Source organism: Dama dama, chromosome 5 (genome assembly GCF_033118175.1).
Source record: "Dama dama isolate Ldn47 chromosome 5, ASM3311817v1, whole genome shotgun sequence".
Lineage (NCBI taxonomy): Eukaryota > Metazoa > Chordata > Mammalia > Artiodactyla > Cervidae > Dama > Dama dama.
In genome coordinates, this window is record NC_083685.1 from 36,368,173 (window position 1) to 36,391,595 (window position 23,423).

Consider the following 23,423-nt stretch of genomic DNA (forward strand, 5'->3'; position numbering starts at 1 on the left):
TAATTAATCATGTTGGGCATTTGCCTAGTTTCCTGACCCTAAATCTTATGCTCTTTCTACAACATTGCACTACTGCGGCTAAGGGTTATTACACTACTTTGAAGAGGGTTGTAGGAAGTTTATAATAATTCCTGAAATCATGTATAGTGAGATACAGGGTGTTATTTTGTAGTAAAGAATGTTCCTTATGAATTTGGGGTGTGGAATATTTTTTAAAGTATGTTCATTTGAGAAATGAGCAACTTGAAACAGTGCAGTTTCAGAAAAGAAAAATAGCTGACCCCAATTCTGCATCATAGAGATAACCATTTCTAACAATTTGGCTTTTCTTTCCAGTTTCTTTTCTCTGTGTCTTTCCTTTCTTTTTTCTTTTGTATACAAACCATATGTTTGCTATTGTATTACTGTGAATTGGAAATAATTCATTCAGCTTTTAATTTTATATCCAAAAAAATCAGTAACCTGTGCTTATTTATCATCAATAAAACAGCTATAATTGGTGATAAAAATTACTTTTTTCTTGTTATAAACACACCACCAGGCTCTGGGGAATTGGTTCCTTAGTCATTAGTTTCTTATGGGTGATTTGTTTATGTTGTAGGCATCGCCTCCCTTTATTATTTTTTTAATACTGAAAGCTTTAAGTTGTATTGTAATTTAAAAAAAAATTAGCTTCGTTGAGCCGTAAATTCCATACAGTTTCACCCGTTTTAAGTTGGAGTTTTGAGAAATGTTACAGGTACTGATGTAACCGTTACCGCCAATAAAGATCTAGAACATTTCTGTCACCTTAGCAAATTCCTTAGTAACCCTTTGCAGTCAGCCGCTACTCCTTGCAGGCCCTGATATTCTGTCATTTTAGATCAGAGTTTTTAAAAGGCCTATCTTGTGTGGAGGAAATACATTAGTATAGAACACTGACTGTCCTATGAGACGCCTTTCTTGTAGTCCTGGCTCTGCTACTGATGAGCAGAGTACATGCTGTGGGGTTGGTACTTTACTCAGAGCTGCTGTTTCACAAAGAAGTTCATTGAAGTTGGTGATGTGTATGTTATCTTCCAACCTAATCATGACTAAATCTATGTTTTAGGAATAAATAATAAAATAACAAGAATAAGTGTGTGTGGACTTTTCAAGATATCACCGTAACATTTACAGTTCATATATTTGTGGATGTGTAAAAATGTGCATGTGTATGGAGTATGAAATACTCTTAAATAAATCTTAAAACTTTGAATTCCTATACAGTTCATATAAACCTGTGATATTGTTTATCAGTTTACTTTGCTATTCTTTTTGAGTTTTAATAACAAATTAGGTTTCTATTCTGTCAATTTAATGTTGTCACTTTTGAATGAAAGTGACATATGGTTATTTATGAGTTAGTTTTCTTAATTGGCAAGAATTTAATTGCTCATTGTTTCATTTCTCATTATAAATATATCTATATATAATTTATCATTATTAAAAGGTGAAATTGCTCATTTAAAATACACATGTAACCAGAATTTTGTTTCGTTAAATAAGCACACTTACATATCAAAATAATTAATTGATGGTGAAGAATTAAGAGTTGAATCCATTTCATTTTAGTTGAGTTGTATTCCTGGGCCTTGTCCAACCTCAGATGACTTGAAGTATACCATGACTCGTTTAGCAGTAGATGGAGCCGACATTTATATTGTGGAGCATGGCTGTGCTACAAATATAAAGGTACACATTTGTCTGTTTCTTGGTCAGTGTAATCCTTTTTCCTCTTAGCCAAACCAAACCTCTATTTCTTGAAGTAAATCACATATTTTTAGTTTGCCATCACAGAATACTACAACATTCTAGGAGGGAGCTTTCTATTTTTTAATTCACCTGTGTTCTTTTCCAGTCTTATTTTCTTTTAAGACATACTTTCACTACTTTTTTCTTTTACTGAATTTTTATAACCTTGCTTTATGGCTGGAATATAAACTAATAGGTTGCTTTTATGACAGGAACATAAACTCGTAATGTTTTTAGACAATTTAATTTTGAATGCCTTTAGGCTTTATTTATTTAACTTCTTGCCTGGCTCCTGGAAACATTTGTTTGCCACCGCTGCTTTAAGGGTTACTGTTGAAAATCAGGCATTGAGAGTCTGTGATTCATCTGTTGCTGCCCTTCTTATTTTTCTTTTCTCCTTCTCTCATTTCATTTGGAATTATAGTCTTCTCCTTTCACCTTCTTTTTAAATTTGAATGTTTATTTTTATTCTGTTGCTTTATCTTTTCTGTTTCCACTTTCTCATTTTTCCTTTCTTTCTTCCATTTGTCAGGCTATTTGAAATAATTACTTATTCTATAGTTTACTGTAATAAGTTGCTTAAAAATACAGAAACTACAGTTTTGTTTCTTTTTCTTCATTCAACTTTAGATGGGTGCAATTCGGGTTGCAGACTGTAATCTCCACAATCAGTCAGTTGGGGAAGGAATAAGTGCTGCAATTCAGGATTTTCAAGTGAGACAATACATTGAACAGTTAAATAATTCTAGAGTTGGACTTCAGCCTGCAGTACTTCGGAGGGCCTATTGGCTTGAAGCTGGGTCAGCCAACTTAGGACTTATCACTGTTGATATTGCATTAGCTGCTGATCATCATTCTAAACATGAGGCCCAAAGACATTTCTTAGAAACTCATGATGCCAGAACTAAGAGGTAAGTGAAATTTAGGAATGGTAATAAAGTTCAATGAAATGTACTAGATAATTATAGAGGAAATCCTACTGCTAGGAATAAAATAAGAACATCTTAAAGACTGAATGTGATTGTGCTGGGTACACTTCAGTGAGTAAATAAGAATTTGATATTTAAATAATCACATAGTATTTATCATCTCTGATGGTGTGGTTGCTGGGAAAAAAATATTTTCTGATATGTTTCTAAGCCCATGCTATGTGTGTCAACAGTGAAACAAATATAAATTACTGCCCCCCATAACATTTTGTAATGCATTTACACCCCTTCTTTCTCACCAAAGCCCTCCACTTCCAATTTGTCACTCCTAGAAAACACCATTACTAATCACCATTTATTCTACAAAACTTCTGTTGTAGGTCTTCACAGTTGCAGGGAAGACAAAAAGTACCTAAACCTTAAGAAATAATTTTTAAATAGTTTCCAAAGCTTCTTACTGAATTACATCTGTTTAAAATAATAGTATGACTTTTTCCATCCTCATCTCTTCCCTTCTAAAGTTTATAAAGTTTACAAAGCTTGTTTTAAAAATAGAGAAAACTATTAAGAAATAAAGGAAAATAATTATCATAATCCTACCACATTGAATTTGTTACATTTCTTCCCAGTATTTTTAATGTATTTCTGTTAAGCTTGAAATCATCCTTTATTTGCACTTTAAAATTCTGCATTTCTGTAATTGTTACCTTTTTTTAAAAAAAAAAAAGCAAAACTTTTTTTTTTTTTTTATTGTTTTTACCAGCAGCAAAGTAAGATTTTAGGGGAGTAGCAAAGAATTGCGATTCAAGACAAGCAAACTTTGGCAAAACATAGGCAAGTTTGGAGGATAGAGGAGAGGGTCTTGCTTCTATAGAGGAAAGGAGATTGGGGAGGCTGTCTGGTTCTTCATTGGCTGCAGCCCTTTGGCAGCTTGTTTTTCCTGAGTCAAGGCTGGGGTCTGTGAGCTGTACTTAGCCATTTCCCATATATTAAATATATAGATTGTTTCTAAATTTTTCATTGTAAATGGCTTTTCCCACAATTTCTGGGTATATCCTTTAAATAGTTTCCTCAGAAGGGGGTGTGACTGTTAAAGACTGAGCTTTTGATATGCTTTCCCAAGTTACTTCCTGGACGCTTTTCAATGTATATTCCCAGTGGCTGTTTAAGAGAGTCTCTGTCTTACTGCACCTTTGCCACCCTCTGAGTGTTTTACAGTAACTGAAAGGTGGTATCTCTGTCTTATTTTGCATTTCTTTATTTTGGGATTATTTAATACTTTTTTTTTCAGATATTTATTGGATATTTTCCCTCATTTGTGAATTACCTGCTAGTATCCTATATACATTTATTTATTGGGATCTTGGTGTATTTCTTACCAATTTTTAAGAACGCTATAAAGATTATTGCCCTTTTTTGATCCCTGTTACTGATATTTTGCAGTTTCATTTATTTTTTCTTATGTTAAACAGAATTTAAGTTTATGTATTCAAATGTATTCACCTTTCCGTTTTATAATTTTTTTGTACTAATTTGAGAGCACTTCTTTGCTAGTAATCACATGACCCCTGTATTTTATTTTTTACTATTCTTTTTTTGTTACTAACATAAAACTCTAAGCCATCTGGATTTTTTTTTTTATGGTGTGTGTGCATTAATAAAGCCAAGGATGTAAATAGTTTTTTTTTGCAAATATCTGTTCAAATATAGAAAAAAAAAAACTAATACTTAACACCTACTCATTTCACAAAATGTTTAGATATTTTCACCTATTAATCTTCCCCAAAGAACTGTTTTTCTAGTAAAAGAAATCCTATTGAGGTTTTTATTGAGATTACATTAATCTTTTAGGTTTATTTAAGATACTGGTATATTATAAATCTTAGTAAGAAAACTCATGTGTGGAGAATATTGTTTAAAAAAAATTTTGGTTTCTTTGTGCACTCTTGCCCTGGAAGCCAGTTGGTATGAAGACAGTGCCTGTTTTGATAGGTCAGATGGTAGAGGAGGGTGATAGTGAAGCTGAAGAGGTGGCTCCATGTGACTTAGGGTGCCTCACTGAGGTTAGTTTCAGTGCTGTGATTTGTTAAAAATTGTGAAGTTTGAGATTTTATCCTACTTATTAGCTAAGAAGTTATCCTGCCACAGTATACTAATTGCTGGCAGAAGACGTGCGAAACCTGGTGAGAGACACAGGACTTTATTACAGCAAAAGTACTAGCCAGAGTCAAATGTGTTTGCATTGGCTACCCTTGTCCCACAAATAGGATTGCCAGAGAAAATACAGGATGTGCAGTTAGAATTGTTTCAGATAAACAACAGATTGCTTTTTAGTATAAGTATACACCACCTGTTACATGGGCACAAACATTTTTATTTGCTAAACCTGACACCCCTATCCCTGAGTCCCATAGGGATGTCAGAAAAGACCCATGATGGATGTCTGCACATAGTAGGGTGCATTACAGAAGAGGAACACTGAGCTTAGGTAACTTTTACCACTTTTATAGTAAGTGGAGTGAGCCTGCTCTTTTCCAGAACCCTGAGAAATAGCCTGGTCAGAGCCTTGCATTCTTGGCATATCCAGCAAGAATAGGTAAGGCTTTTACCTGCCCGCAGTGAATTGCTTCTCCCTACATGGTAGCTCTAATGATACCACGCTAATGGCAGAAAGTGAAGAGGAACTAAAGAGCCTCTTGATGAGGGTGAAAGAGGAGAGTGAAAACGATGGCTTAAAATTCAACATTCAAAAAAACTAAGATCATAGCATCCAGTCCCATCACTTCGTGGCAAATAGATGGGGAAAAAGCAGAAAGAGGAAACGGTGACAGATTTTATTTTCTTGGGCCCCCAAATTACTGCAGATGGTGACTGCAGCCAGGAAATTAATTTAATAAGCCTTCCCAGTGATTTTTTTTTTACTTAAACTTTTTATTTTGTGTTGGGATATAGCCAGTTAACAAACAGTATTGTGATTGAGGTGAACAGTGAAGAGACTCAGCCATACATGTACACCTCCCAGCGATTCTAATGTGAGCTGAAGTTTGAGAACTGGTACACTGGTTTATATAAAGATAGGGATGGGTAGGTTACATTTGTTGCACAGCTTCTGTATTCCAGATTTTGCATAAGGGGTTTTACATACATTATACATATTTTTCCTTTTGTCTTGCCCAGACTGATGTTTCTCTTCTAACTTGATATATTTATTTGTTCACTTCTAACTTGATATATTTATTCCACCTCATCTTTCACATCTCAAATATTACTTTTTGTAACAATGTTTCATTATGTTCTTTGTCACAACACCCTCTTTTTTATCTCAGAGCACTTACTATAATTTATAATTAGATACTATTTGTGTGACCGTCTTTGCCTCTGTACTATAACTTCATATGGATAAGGTTATGCCTAGCACCATACAAGGCGCATAGTAGGTATTTTCAAGAAATATAAATGAATGAATGTAAAAAGGAAATGAAATACTTATTCTGTCTTCCTGTGAGAGCCCTAAGGATCTAGTGAGATAATGCATGTGGAAATGCTTAGAAAAATGGACTGTTAATATGAGGTTTTATTATTTAAAGTTGAAAAAGTAATAAAGATATACTTCTCAGATTTCTATAATATAATATTTTTAAGGAAGAGGGTAGTTAATAATGGCTGATAATTTTGTGTGGGAGTCACTCACAGAGCCTAAAGAATTTTACAGACATTTACTCTTACTGTCTTAATTCTTAATACTTCATTCAGAGTCCTTATTACAAAATCACAACAATTTTTTTTTCTAAAATATAGAGTGGTGTATTATTTTGATTTTATTGAGAATTTCTTACTTGCCTCATATTTATAACATTTTGGTGTACTAAATTTACCATATGACTAAGTCTTTGCCATGCTAAATATTACCATCTTTTAAGCATAATCTATACTAATAGTTCTGTTTTTTAAATTAGTGTTTAAATTTTTTGTTCTTTTGAGAATGTTTACTGCTGTCTTTAAAGTGAATTTAAATGTTTAATTTATATATACATATATTTTTATCTCTTTGATTTTTTAAAAATGTATGTTCTATTTCTCATTATTGTTCCTACTTATTTTCATCTCACCATGGTGAGACTATTTTTTTTAAGAAAGGCAAAATAATTAAAAAGATAGTCCATAGTAAAAACAAACCTTTGTGTTTAACTTGTCTTTTAAAAATATTAACAGTTAACATATTAAATTATATGCTCAAAAGTTTCTGATTTCTTAATGAGTTTTTGTTATGTTGTCGTTCTTTTGTTTCTTTTGTTGTGTGTTCTGTTTAGGTTGTGGTTTTTGTGGCCTGATGATACCCTGAAGAATAAGAGGTGTAAGAACAAGTGTGGTTGTCTTGGTGGCTGCAGATTCTTTGGTGGCACAGTAACTGGCCTAGATTTCTTCAAACTTGAAGAGTTGACACCTTCCAGTAGTTCTGCATTTTCAAGCACAAGTGCAGAGTCTGATATGTATTATGGACAGTCTCTGCTACAGCCTGGAGAATGGATTATTACCAAAGAAGTTCCCAAAATTGTAGATGGTAGTGTGTTGTCACTTATGTTTATCTTTTATTATCTTCATTCTGATGTCATTCTGAGAGAAGTTCAGTGTTTCTTTGCTCAGATTGGTTTTTTGAGCAGTCTTTTATATAGGGTTTAATTATAATCTGTCTTTGTTTTGCAGGTGATTTACCTATAGCCAGATAAGACCTAGTGAGTTTTTCAGAGTTGCACAAGGCAAAAGTAGATTTATTGTACAGATCTCCTGCTGTTAACATGGGTGATTTTTCCTAGCCCAACTTTAAATATTTGCAAATGTATCATTATTTCCCTAGAACTTAGATTCCAGAAATACACTTAGGAATAGCTGTGCTTTGAGGTTACAATTGTTTTACCAGTTTACTTCTATAGGAAAAACTTACCAATAGTAATATTTATACTATTGGCTCTCATGTTATCCACTACTTTTGCAAAATACTCTTCTTATGACTTAAATCATCCATGTCAATAAATTTGATGTTTCCGTAGAGCCTGTAGGATAACTTTACAGATACATGAGTTTAGTATGAACAATGAATGGTGGATTTAGGCATATTGAATTTGTATCTATCTATTATCTTTTCTCCAAAGACTTCAGAAATACATCTTCCATTGTGTTTCTTAATTGTGTATTCCTACAATTAAATGCAATACCTACTGCTAAAGGTGCCATACTGACAAGAAGTGAAATTCAGGAAAAGTCTTGATATTGCACTAGTATTTAGCCCTTTTCCCTTGATCAATTCAAAATAATTAACTTAGCTCTGCCTTTTGTCAGTAGACAAACTAGAAAAGAAGTAGTTTTAACTTTTAAGAATTTATTGGCTTGATTGTCATGTATATGGAGCTCTTAGAGGAAAGAACTGGGAATATGTATGCCAAATTCTTGTTTAAATGATTTTTCACTGAATATTAATAAATTGTACATGCTAGTTTAAGGTTACTTGACTTCAGCAGTTTTACCAGAATAAAAGCAGATTACCTTACAAAATCAGCAAATACCAAAACTTCTAGACATTTAAAGGACAAGAAAGATACGAAACAGAATTTACTTAGCTATCTTATTATAATATTACCTTTTTGCTTTTGAATAATATTTGTTTTTAAAGATAGTCATAAGCATTTCTTGTTTCATCCTCAAGCTACCCATGTGAGTTCTTTATTTTCCCTGTTTCTGGTGAAATAACTGAGATTCATCACTGAGACTGAGTTGCATGAAGTCATACAGTCATGTATGTGACTGAGCAGAAACCAGAATCACACTTATCAAAGCCACTTTAGTTTTTTCAACCATACACAGCTGGCACTATTTATAAAGACTTTGCTTGATTCTGTAATCTGTAGATCAAATTTTTACCATCACACATGCAAGGAAGAAAATCTACAGGGAATTTGCACATGGTATAAAAGGGAGAAAATAGCAAATTCTCTAACAGCGAACAAAAGAAGCCTCCTTTTAGTTCTTATGTAATAGAGAGTGTCTGTGCCTCCTAGTGATTCCCTCAGGAATGAGTTGTAATTGGTAAACTGCCATAAGTTTCTTGCGCAGGGAAGCTTGAAGTTAGCCCCTTCATAGTCCCTTCATAAGTATGTGACTTTCTGATTGTTGAGTTTTCCAGGAGCCACATATAGATGGAGTGTCAGGACAGAATTAAGGAGGGCATATTGGTATAACTAAAGAATTTCCTTGGAAGGTCAGTAGATACTAGTTTCCTATCATTTAAAAGTGAATCAAACCTATTTTTCTTTTGATTTTGGTTGTGATTTTTACATTCGTGATAGTAGAAGCAAATATTACTTGTATCCTAAGTTCATACGTCTTCTTACCACTTAAGTTCTATCTAGAATTGCCTTCTACTTGTTGAGATGTTTTCTCCTACTAGCAGGTTCCTCTCATGTGAATAGCACAAGGATTGCTGGAGGAGAGGGGAAGTAGGGCACCTATATATATACACACACACATATAAATTTTTCCCTAAGCAGCTATAGAATTCTCCTTTTATCGCTGTTTGCCCCCAATTTACATAGCACATCACAGGGCTCTCATAAAAGGCTGAGAGAATGTTCCAGATCCAGGAAGACATGACGACTGAATGCAGTAGTATACAGTCCTAGATTGGATCCTGTACTGGAGAGGGCAAAGGCTTTAAAGGACATTATTGGGCCTTTTGAGAAGATTGGAAAGCACGTGGTAGACTAGATAACAGTATGGTATCAGCACCAAATATACCAAGTTGTAATTATACTGTGTTTTTGTATTATTCTTAGGAAATACACCTTTTGAGTATTTAGGGTAAAAAACCATGACTGCAAATTACTCTTAGGTGGTTCCCAAAATACTATGTCTGTTACTATAAACTGAGCAAGTGTGGGCAAAGTGCTTAAAATAGATAATTTTGAGTAAAATAGCTTTGATTTGTTACCACTCTTGAAATTTTTCTAATTTGGAAATTTTTCATATAAATAGTTATTTGAAAAAGAAGAAATTCAGTCTGTGAACTCTGGTTTCATATGTATGTTGATATCTTTCTGTAGTGTTTAGCATATTGCTATATGAAATCAGTTACTTGTGCTTTTTAAAAACAACTACATACTTAGCAACAGGGTATTCGATTGCGTTCTCATGTTTTTCATAAATTGTTTTTGAAATTATTGTGTTTATGTAACCTACATTTTGTTTGTTTAGGTAATGTGAATGGCATGAAGAGGAAAGAATGGGAAAACAAATCAGTGGGAACAGAAGTAGAAAGGAAAACTCAGCACCTTAGTCTTCAAGTACCATTACGATCTCATAGCTCATCCTCTTCCTCCGAGGAGAACAGTAGTTCCAGTGCTGCACAGCCTCTCTTGGCTGGCGAAAAGGAAAGTCCCTCTTCTGTTGCCGATGACCATTTGGTTCAAAAAGAATTCTTGCATGGTACAAAAAGAGATGATGGCCAAGCAAGGTCAGTGTTCAGTTAGATTTAGAAACCTGATTGTAATAGGATTATAGGATTATAAGTGCTTAAACCTGTGGCAAGAAAAATCCCTCCCCCCCTTCAGCTCACTTGCTGTAGACAATTTTTTCTCCTCTTGAACTTATTTTTAAATACCTGTTTGCTGTTGTTTTTCTGATTGCAAGAGTAATTAATACTATTCATTACAGATATTAAGAAAATACAGAAAAGTATAACAAAAATGAATGTTTCTTGTCCTCCCACCACTGAAAGTGAACTGTTGTTAACATTTGGATATTAGCCTTCCAGTGTGGTGAATAATTTTTGGTCTTCCCTTTGGTCCCTAGTTGATTACTCACTTCTTGAAAATCACTTTCCTCTTGACTTGATAGCACATTTCAGATCCCCCTGCCCCACCCCCTGCCCAGGTCCTTGACTATTCTCTCTCGGTCTCTATTTCCAAGTCCTCCATTTTTTTCCTTTGCATTCTTCTTTCTGTTATTCTTAACAGCTGCCATTTGTTAAATGTTGTTATCCCTTAAGATTCTGTTCTGTACCCTTCTCACCACTCACTCTACTATTTCCCTCAGCAGTCTTAGTAACTATTTGGCTTCAATTATGATCTGTAGTTAACATCTTATAAGTGTAAAAACTCCATCCCATACCTGTGTCCCTGTGAGCCTAGCCATCTTCTTGATGTTTCATGGATGGCTCAGACTCAACATATTAAAAAGTGACCTTGTGCCTATCGTGCTTGGCTTGTTATGCCTCAGTAAATGGCACTCGTATATCAGTTGCTGAAGTCAGAAATACTGGAGTTATCTATGACTTATTGCTTTCCTTTATTTCCTCTTATCTGATCAAAGACACCTGGCATATTTTGTTGAATAAACTTTTAATGAATATGGGAATAATAAAAAGTTTACAAATCCGTTAGTGTCCATGGATTATGGATAGATTATACTCCAGGTTTCTTTAAATTTTTATTCCGTTTTAAGCTGACTCCATTTTTTTGTTTGTTTTGTTTTTGGAACTGTATGGGGTAGGAACATATACTGTGCTGTTTTGCTACTTTCTGTGGGTATTTTATTATAAAAGTTTACATCTTTCTTTGTAAAAAGAATACAAAAAGATTTTACAAGTACTTCTATTTGTACTTAAATTATGTGATGTGCAATAAATGTTAATAGTTTTTCTTTCTGTTTTAGCATTCCTACAGAAATTTCAGGAAACAGCCCTGTATCTCCTAATACTCAGGAAAAGTCAGTAGGTCAGTCTCCTCTGAGATCTCCCTTGAAACGACAAGCCTCTGTATGTTCCACCCGACTTGGAAGTACCAAGAGCCTTACTGCTGCTTTTTATGGGGACAAGCAGCCTGTTACAGTGGGAGTCCAATTTAGCAGTGATGTCTCCAGAAGTGATGAAAATGTACTAGATTCACCAAAGCAGAGGAGAAGTTTCGGTTCATTTCCATACACACCATCAGCAGACTCTAATTCATTTCATCAATATCGATCAATGGACTCCAGCATGTCAATGGCTGATAGTGAAGCCTACTTTTCTGCAGCTGAAGAATTTGAGCCCATTAGCAGCGATGAAGGCCCTGGAACTTATCCAGGTAGAAAAAAGAAGAAAAAGCAAGCCCAGCAGATTGACTATAGCAGGGGTTCCATATATCACAGTGTGGAAGGACCACTTACTGGCCAGGGAGAAAGCATTCAGGATCCCCGGACTCTGCCATTCAAAACTCACCCTTCCCAGGCTTCCTTTGTTTCTGCATTAGGTGGAGACGATGATGTTATAGAGCATCTGTATGTTGTAGAAAGTGAGAAAACAATAGAAAGCGAACAGATTACTTCTCAGCAACCTGTGATGAATTGCTATCAGACTTACCTTACACAGTTCCAGGTAATTAATTGGTCAGTGAAGCATCCAACCAACAAAAGAACCTCTAAGTCCTCACTGCATCGCCCCCTTGATCTGGAAACACCAACCAGTGAAGAAAGTTCATCATCATTTGAACAGCTTTCTGTTCCAACTTTTAAGGTATAAGCTAAATCATTAGTTTTCACTGATCAATTTATTTAGGAAAATTATTTTTAAGATGTTTTAAAAATTGCTCTCTCAGTATTTAGCTACCTTTCTGAAAGATAAAATTCCTGAAGACATGGCTTCATGTATGACAGTAAGCCTCAGGTTTATTGATGAGTTTTATAAATGTAAGCATATAAAATTAAGGAAAAGTTTCAGACTTGATTATCAGAATATTAACATAGTCCATGTCTACATTATATTCTGAGATTAGTATCAAGTCTCTGTGAATTCATATTTTCTGTCTTAAAAGTAAAATTTTGGAATTGTTTTTAATAGTTGGTATTCTTTCTGTTAATCCATAACTGCTTCTATGCAAATCCAGTTCTGCATACTTGATATATGAGATTTTATAATTTAGTATCAATTGATTATTGTCCATTTCTATAATGTATTCTGTAAATAGCTTTTTGATAGGAAAGCTAAAAATATGTCAAAATAAATTTAGTGATAAAGCCAATATGAAAACATTTTTATAAATATATAAAAGACCTTTATGATTTTAAAGACCAAAATTGAGCCTATAACATCTTATGGAACTGATTAACATTTAAGAATTTTATGTGGTATTTACTTATGTGTAATGTATATTCTTATTTAAACTGTCTAAATGTTAATATTCTCATTGTTAATTCAGATATTTGTTATATACTACTGTGTATTAACCATTTGATGTTCAGTGGTGAGGAAACAGACATGGGGCTTATAGTTAGGCAGTTAATATAGATAAATAGATAAGTACAGTGTATGATTACGAATTGAGAAGTCTTACAAAGATAATCAAAGGATGCTGGAATAGAGAATAATGGGAGATAGTCGGGTTGTCTAGATTGTATTAACATGAAAGGTCTATCACAGGAGGTAATATTTAAACTGAAACTTAAAGGATGAGGAAGAATTGAAGATGGGAAGATTTAGGGGTACTATATTCAAGGAATAGGACCAGGACCTTAAAGCTTCATGGGAGTTTTAAGGAATTGTGATATGATCTCTTATATTTTGGCTACCAAGTAGAAGTGAATTGTCATCAAGCAAGGAGGAAGTGGGGTGATGACTTAGGAGGCTGTCTCAGTAGTCTAATACATGATATACTCGGACTTACGTAATGATGGAAATGTGATAAATGGAGTGGAATATCCTTACAGATGTATGTACTGAGTAATATGTATTGAAGAAAGAAGAAACATAGTAACAGTCACAGATTTTATTTTGAGGTTGTACCCATTTCTTATCTTGCCTGAGATAAATTGCCCATGCCAAAATTTTAAAATGTTCTCTTTATTCCATGTGAAAATATGTTGGTATATGAATGTTTTAGTATAAAACCGAATGGTACTTGCTTTGAAGAATTGCTGTCAGAAGTTAGAATTATTAATATTTTAGTATTTTCAATAAATCTTGTTTTGCTCAGGCAGTCAAATGTAGACATATCTTTAGAGTTCATATCTTTAGACAACTTCAAAAATAGAACATAAAATCTTTTTTCTTCACTAGATCTAAATAACAGGCTAACATTTAAAAGGATTTAGTTTCGTTATTTAAGTACATTATTTATTTTGTTATCTTTTATGGATATCCCTGGAAGAGGGCATGGCAGCCCACGCCATACTCTTGCCTGGAGAATCCCATGGACAGAGAAGCCTGATGGGCTACTCTCCATGAGGTCACAAACAGATGGCCAAACTGAAGCAACTTAGCATGCACGCATGATATAAAATACAATCTAGTTTTTCCTATAATTTAATGTTTCTCTAGGATTCTTTCCTAGTTATATACTATTTTGTCTTCTTTTGCATATGTTTAAAATTTCATAAAATGAGAAGTTTAAAAGAAAATAAAAGCCGATTGTGCTACAAGACTCTTAAATTAGCTTTTTCTAAGTAAAGTCCAGTTTAAAGAGGAACTACGGAGGAAAGACATTGGACGCGCTTATTTTTAAGCTTTAGTAGTGTAGTCCACTCTCGTTGCTGAATCCTTGCAGCCCTGCTTTGTCATTGGAATAATCAGAAGATGAAATTGACAGTTGAATATTTTCTGTGATTTTCTCAATTTGTCTGTTAAATATTTATATCTTACATATCAAAATCACATTAACAAGGTAATTTGGATATTGAGAAATATCAGTTTATAACATAAAGTTAGAGAATAACTAATACTGTAATTCTAGTCTATAAGTAATGTTTTCTTTTATTCTAGGTTATCAAACAGGGGCTCACAGCTAACTCTTTACTAGACAGAGGAATGCAACTTTCAGGATCAACTTCAAAGTAAGTAAAAATTATGAACTTTTGAGATTTTAAGTCAGTCTTTCTTGATTATTAGATCGTAGAGTTTATTCTGAGAAATAACTATTCTTTACCTGATCATAGTATTTATTTTATGAATTAATTGGCCCAAATAATTTAACTCTGTTGTCTTTCATGGCTTTGCCTACATTTATGAGCATTCAGTAGCATTTCTTTTAGATATACTATGCAAACCACAACTTGACATACTAAAATTGGGAACTAACAAGAATTTAGTATTACAAATTTTATATTTTGGAAATGTCCCATCAAATAAGTATATCAAAAAAGTTTTATATGTAATGCGTTAACCATCTTAGATCAGCTTGCATCTTAGTGCCTCATTTGTCTTGTCCTTGAAGAGTATTTGGGACATGTCTAGTCCAATTTCATGAAATTTGTAGTTGAAATAATTACAAGTTTAAAGATTAAAGAGACTCCAACTGCTATTTTGTGTGTGTGTGTGTGTGGTCTTTTAAATATATATTTTGCTTGTTAAATTGTATAGTACACCATATACTCCGCTGGAGAAGAAAGCTGTTGATAACACTGATGATGAGACATTAACAGAAGAGTGGACCCTGGATCAGCCAGTCTCCCAGACTAGGACCACAGCCATAGTTGAAGTAAAAGGAACTGTTGATATTGTTCTGACTCCCCTAGTGGCTGAAGCTTTAGACAGGTATTAATTTTGTGTAAAAGTACAACTACTATTTTATAAAATAATAAGTGTATGTGATAATGATTAGTGTATGTGATATAATATTTTCATGAAAAAGAATGATGAATAATTATTGATGATAGATTCTATTTTGATTGAGTAAAAATGAAAATATACTTAAAAGGAACTGTGTTTCAGCTATTATTTGTTCCTTTCTCAGCTTAAATAATTATATATTATAATAATTATATTACATTTTCTACTTTTTGCTTTTGGTCTGTTGAGCATAAAAATGACCAAATACCCAGGAACGGAGTTACTAAGGTTAATGAAGGGATAAAGAGGAAATAATGTATTCTCTGTCCTACAAAGAGATTATAGTCTAAGGAGACAAAACTAAGATGAATAACAGCTAGAATAGAACATAATAGGATAGACTAGATAAACTAGATCACAGTATTAAGTGACATTAAAATGCCTCATTTGCTGTTTTTCTTCCTCAGGTATATTGAAGCCATGGTTCATTCTGCTAGTACTCGTCATCCAGCAGCAATTGTGGATGATCTACACGTCAAAGTCCTCAGGGAAGCTGTCCAAAATAGCAAGACTACCTTCTCAGAAAATGTAAGAACTTTTTGTTGAGTGAGTGCGGCAATAGAGTATTCCTCATGTGTACATAGTAGCCAAACTCAAGAAACTTGAATATACTAAAACTTTATCAGTCATTTAAATTGGAATACAGGTGGACATTTCTAAACAACCTTTATATGTCATTGGCTCTGTAAGAGAGAGCATATATGACTGTCAGTTCAGTTCAGTCGCTCTGTTGTGTCTGCCTCTCTGGGACCCCATGAGAACCCCATGAACAGTATATGACTATGCTGTGTATTAAAGAAGAGTAATATATTTATTAAAATGTGGCATTTTTTCTTTTATTTTGGGAAGTAGTTTAATTCCAAGCCTTTTCTAAAGAGCTTTGGTCCTAAGTGAAGGAGAGTTGTTTAGCACTGGTACATTCGTTTTCTGAGAAAGCAAATCTTTTTATTATTTTGACTTTCCTCTGTGATTAGATAACTTGTATCTTAATATTTTTGAAGTTATTTTTGTTCACCTCAGTGAATCAAGCCACTGTCTTCTGGTGTGTGATATTTTCCTTACTTTGTGGTCTGAGTCACAAAGCTACTTTTTTAGCAGTCATGTCTCATCAGTGACTGTCCACTTGAATTTCAAGTTTATCTGAGTTGTCCCTGGACTAGGGACCAGGCAAGGTGAAATTAAAGCTATTTTTAGTGATCCAGTTATTCAGAATACATTGGTGTTTCATGTGATAGGTAATTGAGCTAGAATAGTATAAATCAAAAGAAATTTGAAAATATTCCCAGCCAACAAGGAGAGTTGGTTATCAGAAACCAAATAGGTTTTCAAGTACACAGAATTTGGTGATCCTTTAAAAAAAACCCTTTTATTGTTATTGCCATCTTTTCTGTCCATTTTTGTGTAGGCTGATTTAGCTTTATTCTGTATCACTCTTCTCAACCTTGGGGCTGCCAGTCTGTTTCCCAGCTTTTCTAAGGTTTGGACTTTAAGACTGGAAATGCTAACCCAGATGGCAGCTAGTATATAGATAGGTATAAAGGAGCACAGTGAATAACAAGTTGCTCTTGTAGATGACGTGGAAATTATTAAAGGTCTGTGAAATAATAATACTACTTTTAATCTTTTTAGCTATCTTCTAAGCAAGATGTTAGAGGAACAAAAACTGAACACTCTACCATAGGAATGACTAATCAAGGACAAGCACAGACAAATCCTATGATGAAGCAAGATAATGTAACAATTAAAGGTCTTCAGGCTAATGTTAACATACCAAAGGTAAAAATTTAATATTTAAAAAAATTTTTCTGAAAGGAAATATTGTGGTGATTTTTATTCTAAACTAAATGGTGGTAGAATAAAGTGTAATATCAAATTTTTAAATTTTATTTCTTTGATGATCTAATGTAAGAATTAATGTAATATAAATAGTTTACCTAAACAGAATGTCAGTTAATATATTACTAATATTTAAATAACATTAAATATTTAATGTTACTTAATTAACATTAATATGTATAGTAATATGCAATTATTATATTATAATTATTAAATATTAAATGATCATTTTAATATTTAATTAACATTTAATTAACAATAATGTTATTTAATAAATTAAATAAGTTAATTAAATAAAATCTAAAATGTTTCATATCCATCAAGAATTTCATTATTATTTTATGAGTTTATATTTATAAGCTTTGCCTTCATTATACTCTTGTACACATAGATAGATATGCCATTCCTAACAATAGTTTTTCACTTTCCTGTGTATCTTGTGTTTAAGTGGTAACGTTTTCCTTTTCAACTCTGAAGTATGTGACATTTTGTGTGTTAGGTGAACCTATGTTTGCTACAAGCCTCAGTAGAGGAATCTGCAAATACAGCTCCTAGTAGGAGTGTGACTCATGTTTCCTTAGTAGCGCTGTGTTTTGACAGAATTGCTACACAAGTTCGTATGAACAGGTAAGAAAGAGTTTATTAACCTGAGCCGTGACTATCTTGCTGGATGTAAAAGCAAGGCTTAACTGTCTTTTCAATATATTTTGGAAAATTCTGATGTTAAAACTCAAGGCTGATATTGGAATTTCAGATCTCATTTTTATATTAGCAAAGTGGGTTTTTAAAAGTTTGCACAGTTTTTATTCATACTATCTTTCAGTAAACACTGAAGAATTTTTTAATTATTGGTTTATTTAAAATAGTGGAATGGTTTTTTTTTTTAAACTAGTTAAATATTTTTACTGAGCTATATTATATAAATGTTAACCATCATACTCTTTCTTTTTTCATGAAGAGGTGTGGTTGAAGAGAGTTCAAACAGTGCCGACCCTGGTAAAACATCAAATTTTGATAGGTACGTTCATGCCACTAAGATGCAGCCTCAGTCATCTGGATCTCTCAGATCAAATGCTGGAGTGGAAAAAGGCAAAGAGATTGCAGCCAAGTTAAACATTCATCGAGTTCATGGGCAACTGAGGGGTCTTGATACAACAGGTAGGCGTCTACAATATATTTTTTCTTTGACATATATAAATGTAAGAGGATTTCACAACAGGAAACATAATATTTTTCCTTTGAATATTGCTTTAATTTTAGTATTTCATAAGAAAAAGGTTTTTCTAGATGAACACAGAATGTTTAACTACTGCAAAAGATAAGGTAAACTTTGGCAGGAAGGTGAGTGGTATGGCCCCAAATTAGGAACAGCTTCTATCTCCCATCTGTTTTCTTCATGGTGTCTGTTTGCTCATTATAGAACAGAGACGGTATGATCCTTATAGTCTTTGCTTTCTTTTTAAAACCATTCTGTTGACAGCTTTGTTAAAATGGAATAATTGTGGTATCAAAAGTAGATAGTCAAATCTGTAAAATATAGTACCAATAAGAATGACAGGCATAGCTGTGGGCCACACCAGTTAGGATGGCTGCTATCCAAAAGTCTACAAGCAATAAATGCTGGAGAGGGTGTGGAGAAAAGGGAACCCTCTTACACTGTTGGTGGGAATGCAAACTAGTACAGCCACTATGGAAAACAGTGTGGAGATTTCTTAAAAAACTGGAAATAGAACTGCCATATGACCCAGCAATCCCACTTCTGGGCATACACACTGAGGAAACCAGATCTGAAAGAGACACGTGCACCCAAGTGTTCATCGCAGCACTGTTTATAATAGCCAGGACATGGAAACAACCTAGATGCCCATCAGCAGATGAATGGATAAGGAAGCTGTGGTACATATACACCATGGAATATTACTCAGCCGTTAAAAAGAATTCATTTGAACCAGTCCTAATGAGATGGATGAAACTGGAGCCCCTTATACAGAGTGAAGTAAGCCAGAAAGATAAAGAACATTACAGCATACTAACACATATATATGGAATTCAGAAAGATGGTAACGATAACCCCATATGCAAAACAGAAAAAGAGGCACAGAAATACAGAACAGACTTTTGAACTCTGTGGGAGAATGTGAGGGTGGGATATTTCAAAAGAACAGCATGTATACTATCTATGGTGAAACAGATCACCAGCCCAGGTGGGATGCATGAGACAAGTGCTCGGACCTGGTGCACTGGGAAGACCCAGAGGAATCGGGTGGAGAGGGAGGTGGGAGGGGGGATCGGGATGGGGAATACGTGTAAATCTATGGCTGATTCATATCAATGTATGACCAAAAAAAAAAATAATAATAAAAAAAAATAATTAAAAAAAATAATAATAATATCTTTGAAGAATTTTCAAAAATCTGAAGAAATTGTCCAGTTGACTGTTACATGAAATGTGGGAACCAAAGCTGGGTTTGTAAAATGATCTCTAAAGAGCTGGTGGGAAACTTCATTCAAATGTAGGCAAGTTACCTTCTAGATGGTAAATTTCCATGAATTTCTTTATCTTCCTTTTGCTTTTCTGTATTCATAAGCTGTAATCAGAGAAAGAAATTTTTTTAAAAAGTGACAAAGTAAAAAACTTCGGATATTAATGTCCATATGGCATATTGAAAATGATGGAATTACGGCAATCAATGTCTGTGATGAATTGTTATATAAAATGTTAGCATAAAGCAATCTTTGAGTAAAAGGTATAGTTTTCCTGGGAAAGAATGTTTTTCCTAAGTCTAGGAAATTAATTTAAATAATTTTTATTTTGTAAAATCACAAGTCAGTATTTAAAATAATTTACTATGAAGCTGAATTATTCAGGAACTTTTTAAGTTTAGACTTTTAGACTTTTTTCTATATAATCTTTTGGAAATTATCCTGTCTCTGAATAATTATTTGTTAATTATGGAATCTTCTTTTCACCTTCTTACCTTAACATGATTCTGGAACCTTTTAATTAGTATGACATTCAGTTCAGTCACTCAGTTGTGTCTGACTCTTTGCGACCCCGTGAATCACAGCACGCCAGGCCTCCCTGTCCATCACCAACACCCGGAGTTTAGGCAGTGTTATTTTAGAAACTGGTTGGTTCATTGTTTTTCTTTGACAGAATACTAAGATACCTTTTAGGACAACCACTGTGTCAAATGTTATTGTTTATTGTTTTTTGTTTTATTTATTGTTTTTGTTTTATTTATTTATTATTTATTGTTTTTAAAAAATAGACAAACCTCTGCTTTTAAAAATGGTCATTTTGTTCTCTTTTAATAATAGATATTGGTACCTGTGCAATCACTGCTATTCCCTTTGAGAAATCCAAAGTTTTATTTACTCTTGAAGAGCTGGATGAGTTTGCTTTTGTGGATGAAACTGATCAGCAAGCTGTTCCAGATGTAACTCGAATAGGTCCCAGCCAGGAAAAATGGGGTTGGATAATGTTTGAATGTGGACTTGAAAATTTAACAATAAAAGGTAAGCTTTTTAAATTTCTGCCTTAAGGGAACAAATTGGACACAGATTACTGAAATGTTTTCAACAATCATGACTTTCAGTAAGCTGAATCAGCGTATTCAAGCAGAAAGTATGGCATCTGAGATTATTTAATAGGAGTGAGTGCCCCATCCCAATTGTGTAAGTGGATCTTTATGGAATTATCATGTGATTTAAAACTAGCAAAGCAACTAGACATACAAATCATCAGTGCCTGAGCAAAGCAGTGTATAGCTCAGAAAAAATTCTTGCATAAAATATAAAACAACTTTAGAAACTTTGTATCTTTGGAAACTGGATCTTTGATTATTAGATTCTTGCCATGTAGGATGAAAATACTGTAAATTCTTTATTCCATGATCAGTCAATTCAGTTAATCTATCATGTACAACTCTTTGTGACCCCATGGACTGCAGCACGCCAGGCTTTCCTGTCACCAACTCACAGAGCTTGCTTAAACTCATGTCCATAGAGTCGGTGATGCCATCCAACCATCTCATCCACTGTCGTCCCCTTCTCCTACTGCCTTCAATCTTTCCCAGCATCAGGATCTTTTTCAGTGAGTCAGTTCTTCATATCAAGTGGCCAGAGTGTTGGAGCTTCAGCATCACTCCTTCCAATGAATATTCAGGACCGATTTCCTTTAGGATGGACTGGTTGATCTCTTTGCAGTCCAAGGGACTCTCAAGAGTCTTTTCCAACACCACAGTTCAAAAGCATCAATTCTTCTGCACTGAACTTTCTTTATAGTCCAACTGTCCCATCCATACATGACTACTGGAAAAACCATAGCTTTGACTAGATGAAACTTTGTCCGCAAAGTAATGTCTCTGCTTTCTATTATTCTAAATTTGTCATAGCTTTTCCTCCAAAGAGCAAATGTCTGTTAATTTCAAGGTTGCAGTCACCATCTACAGTGATTTTGGAGTCCAAGAAAATCAAGTCTGTCACTGTTTCCATTGTTTCCCCATCTATTTGCCATTGAGTGATGGGACTGGATGTGATGATCTTAGTTGTCTGAATGTGAAGCCAACTTTTTTACTCTTCTTTTTCACTTTCATCAAGAGGTTCTTTAGTTTTTCTTCGCTTTCTGCCATAAGGGTGGTGTTGTATGTGTATCTGAGATCATTCATGTTTCTCCTGGCAATCTTGATTCCAGTTTGTGCTTCATCCAGCCCAGTGTTTCTCATGATGTACTCTGCATATAAATTAATTAACCAGGGTGACAGTATATAGCCTTGATGCACCTTTCCCGATTTGGAACCAGTCTGTTGTTCCATGTCCAGTTTTAACTGGTGCTTCTTGACCTGCATGTAGATTTCTCAGGAGGCAGGTCAGGTGGTCTGGTATTCCCATCTTGAAGAATTTCCCACAGTTTGTTATGATCCACACAGTCAAAGGATTCGGCATAGTCAATAAAGCAGAAGTAGATGTTATTCTGGAACTCTCTTGATTTTTCGATGATCCACGGATGTTGGCAGTTTGATCTTTGGTCCCTCTGACTTTTCTAAAATCCAGCTTGAACATGTGGAAGTTCACAGTTCACATACTGTTGAAGTCTGGCATGGAGAATTTTGAGCATTACTTTGCTGGCATGTGAGACAAATGCAACTGTGTGGTAGTTTGAACATTCTTTGGCATTGGAATGAAAACTGACCTTTTCCAGTCCTGTGGCCGCTGCTGAATATTCCAAATTTGCTGGCATATTGAGTGTAGCACTTTCACAGCATCATCTTTTAGGATTTGAAGTAGCTCAACTGGAATTCCATCACCTCCACTAGCTTTGTTTGTAGTGATGCTTCCAGACGCCCACTTGACTTTGCTTTCCAGGTATGGCTCTAGTGAGTAATCACACCATCGCAGTTATCTGGGTCGTGAAGATCTTGTTTGTATAGTTCTTCTGTGTATTCTTGCCCCCCTCTTCTTAATATCTTCTGCTTCTGTTAGGTTCCTACCATTTCTGTCCTTTATTGTGCTCATCTTTACATGAAATATTCCCTTGGTATCTCTGATTTTCTTGAAGAGATCTCTAGTCTTTCCCATTCTATTGTTTTCCTCCATTTCTTTGCATTGATCGCTAAGGAAGGCTTTCTTATCTCTCCTTGCTATTCTTTGGAACTCTGCATTCAAATGGGTATATCTTTCCTTTTCTCCTTTGCTTTTAGCTTCTCTTCTTTTCACAGCTATTTGTAAGGCCTTGTCAGACACCCATTTTGCCTTTTTGCATTTCCTTTTCTTGGGGATGGTCTTGCTCCTTGTCTCCTGTACAATGTCATGAACCTCCGTCCGTAGTTCTTCAGGCACTTATCAGATTAATCCCTTGAATCTATTTGTCACTTCCACTGTATAATCGTAAGGGATTTGATTTAGGTCATTCCTGAATAGTCTAGTGGTTTTCTCTACTTTCTTCAACTTAAGTCTGAATTTTGCAATAAGGAGTTCATGATCTGAGCCACAGTCAGCACCCGATCTTGTTTTTGCTGACTGGATAGAGCTTCTCCATCTTTGGCTGCAAAGAATGCAATCAGTCTGATTTTGGTATTGACCATCTGGTGATGTCCATGTGTAGAATCTTCTCTTGTGTTTTTGGAAGAGGGTGTTTGCTATGACCAGTGCATTCTCTTCGCAAAATTCTGTTAGTCTTTGACCTGATTCATTTTGTACTCCAAGGCCAAATTGCCTGTTACTCCAGGTGTTTCTTGACTTCCTATTTTTGTATA

The 23,423-nt window shown here is 34.3% G+C and overlaps 1 protein-coding gene across 9 annotated transcripts in view; it reads left to right on the plus strand.

The window, feature by feature from the left end:
* BLTP1 (bridge-like lipid transfer protein family member 1) overlaps positions 1-23,423 on the plus strand; it is a 200,550-nt gene that overhangs the window by 76,678 nt on the left and 100,449 nt on the right. For all 9 annotated transcript variants that reach the window (XM_061142286.1, XM_061142290.1, XM_061142293.1 and 6 more), the window contains 12 exons: positions 1,594-1,713; positions 2,404-2,684; positions 7,013-7,263; positions 9,948-10,206; positions 11,406-12,243; positions 14,485-14,555; positions 15,082-15,255; positions 15,738-15,858; positions 16,960-17,106; positions 17,666-17,793; positions 18,125-18,324; positions 20,488-20,685. In XM_061142286.1, the coding sequence (XP_060998269.1) occupies positions 1,594-1,713; positions 2,404-2,684; positions 7,013-7,263; positions 9,948-10,206; positions 11,406-12,243; positions 14,485-14,555; positions 15,082-15,255; positions 15,738-15,858; positions 16,960-17,106; positions 17,666-17,793; positions 18,125-18,324; positions 20,488-20,685 (2,788 nt within the window). The remainder of the gene's footprint in view (positions 1-1,593; positions 1,714-2,403; positions 2,685-7,012; positions 7,264-9,947; positions 10,207-11,405; positions 12,244-14,484; positions 14,556-15,081; positions 15,256-15,737; positions 15,859-16,959; positions 17,107-17,665; positions 17,794-18,124; positions 18,325-20,487; positions 20,686-23,423) is intronic.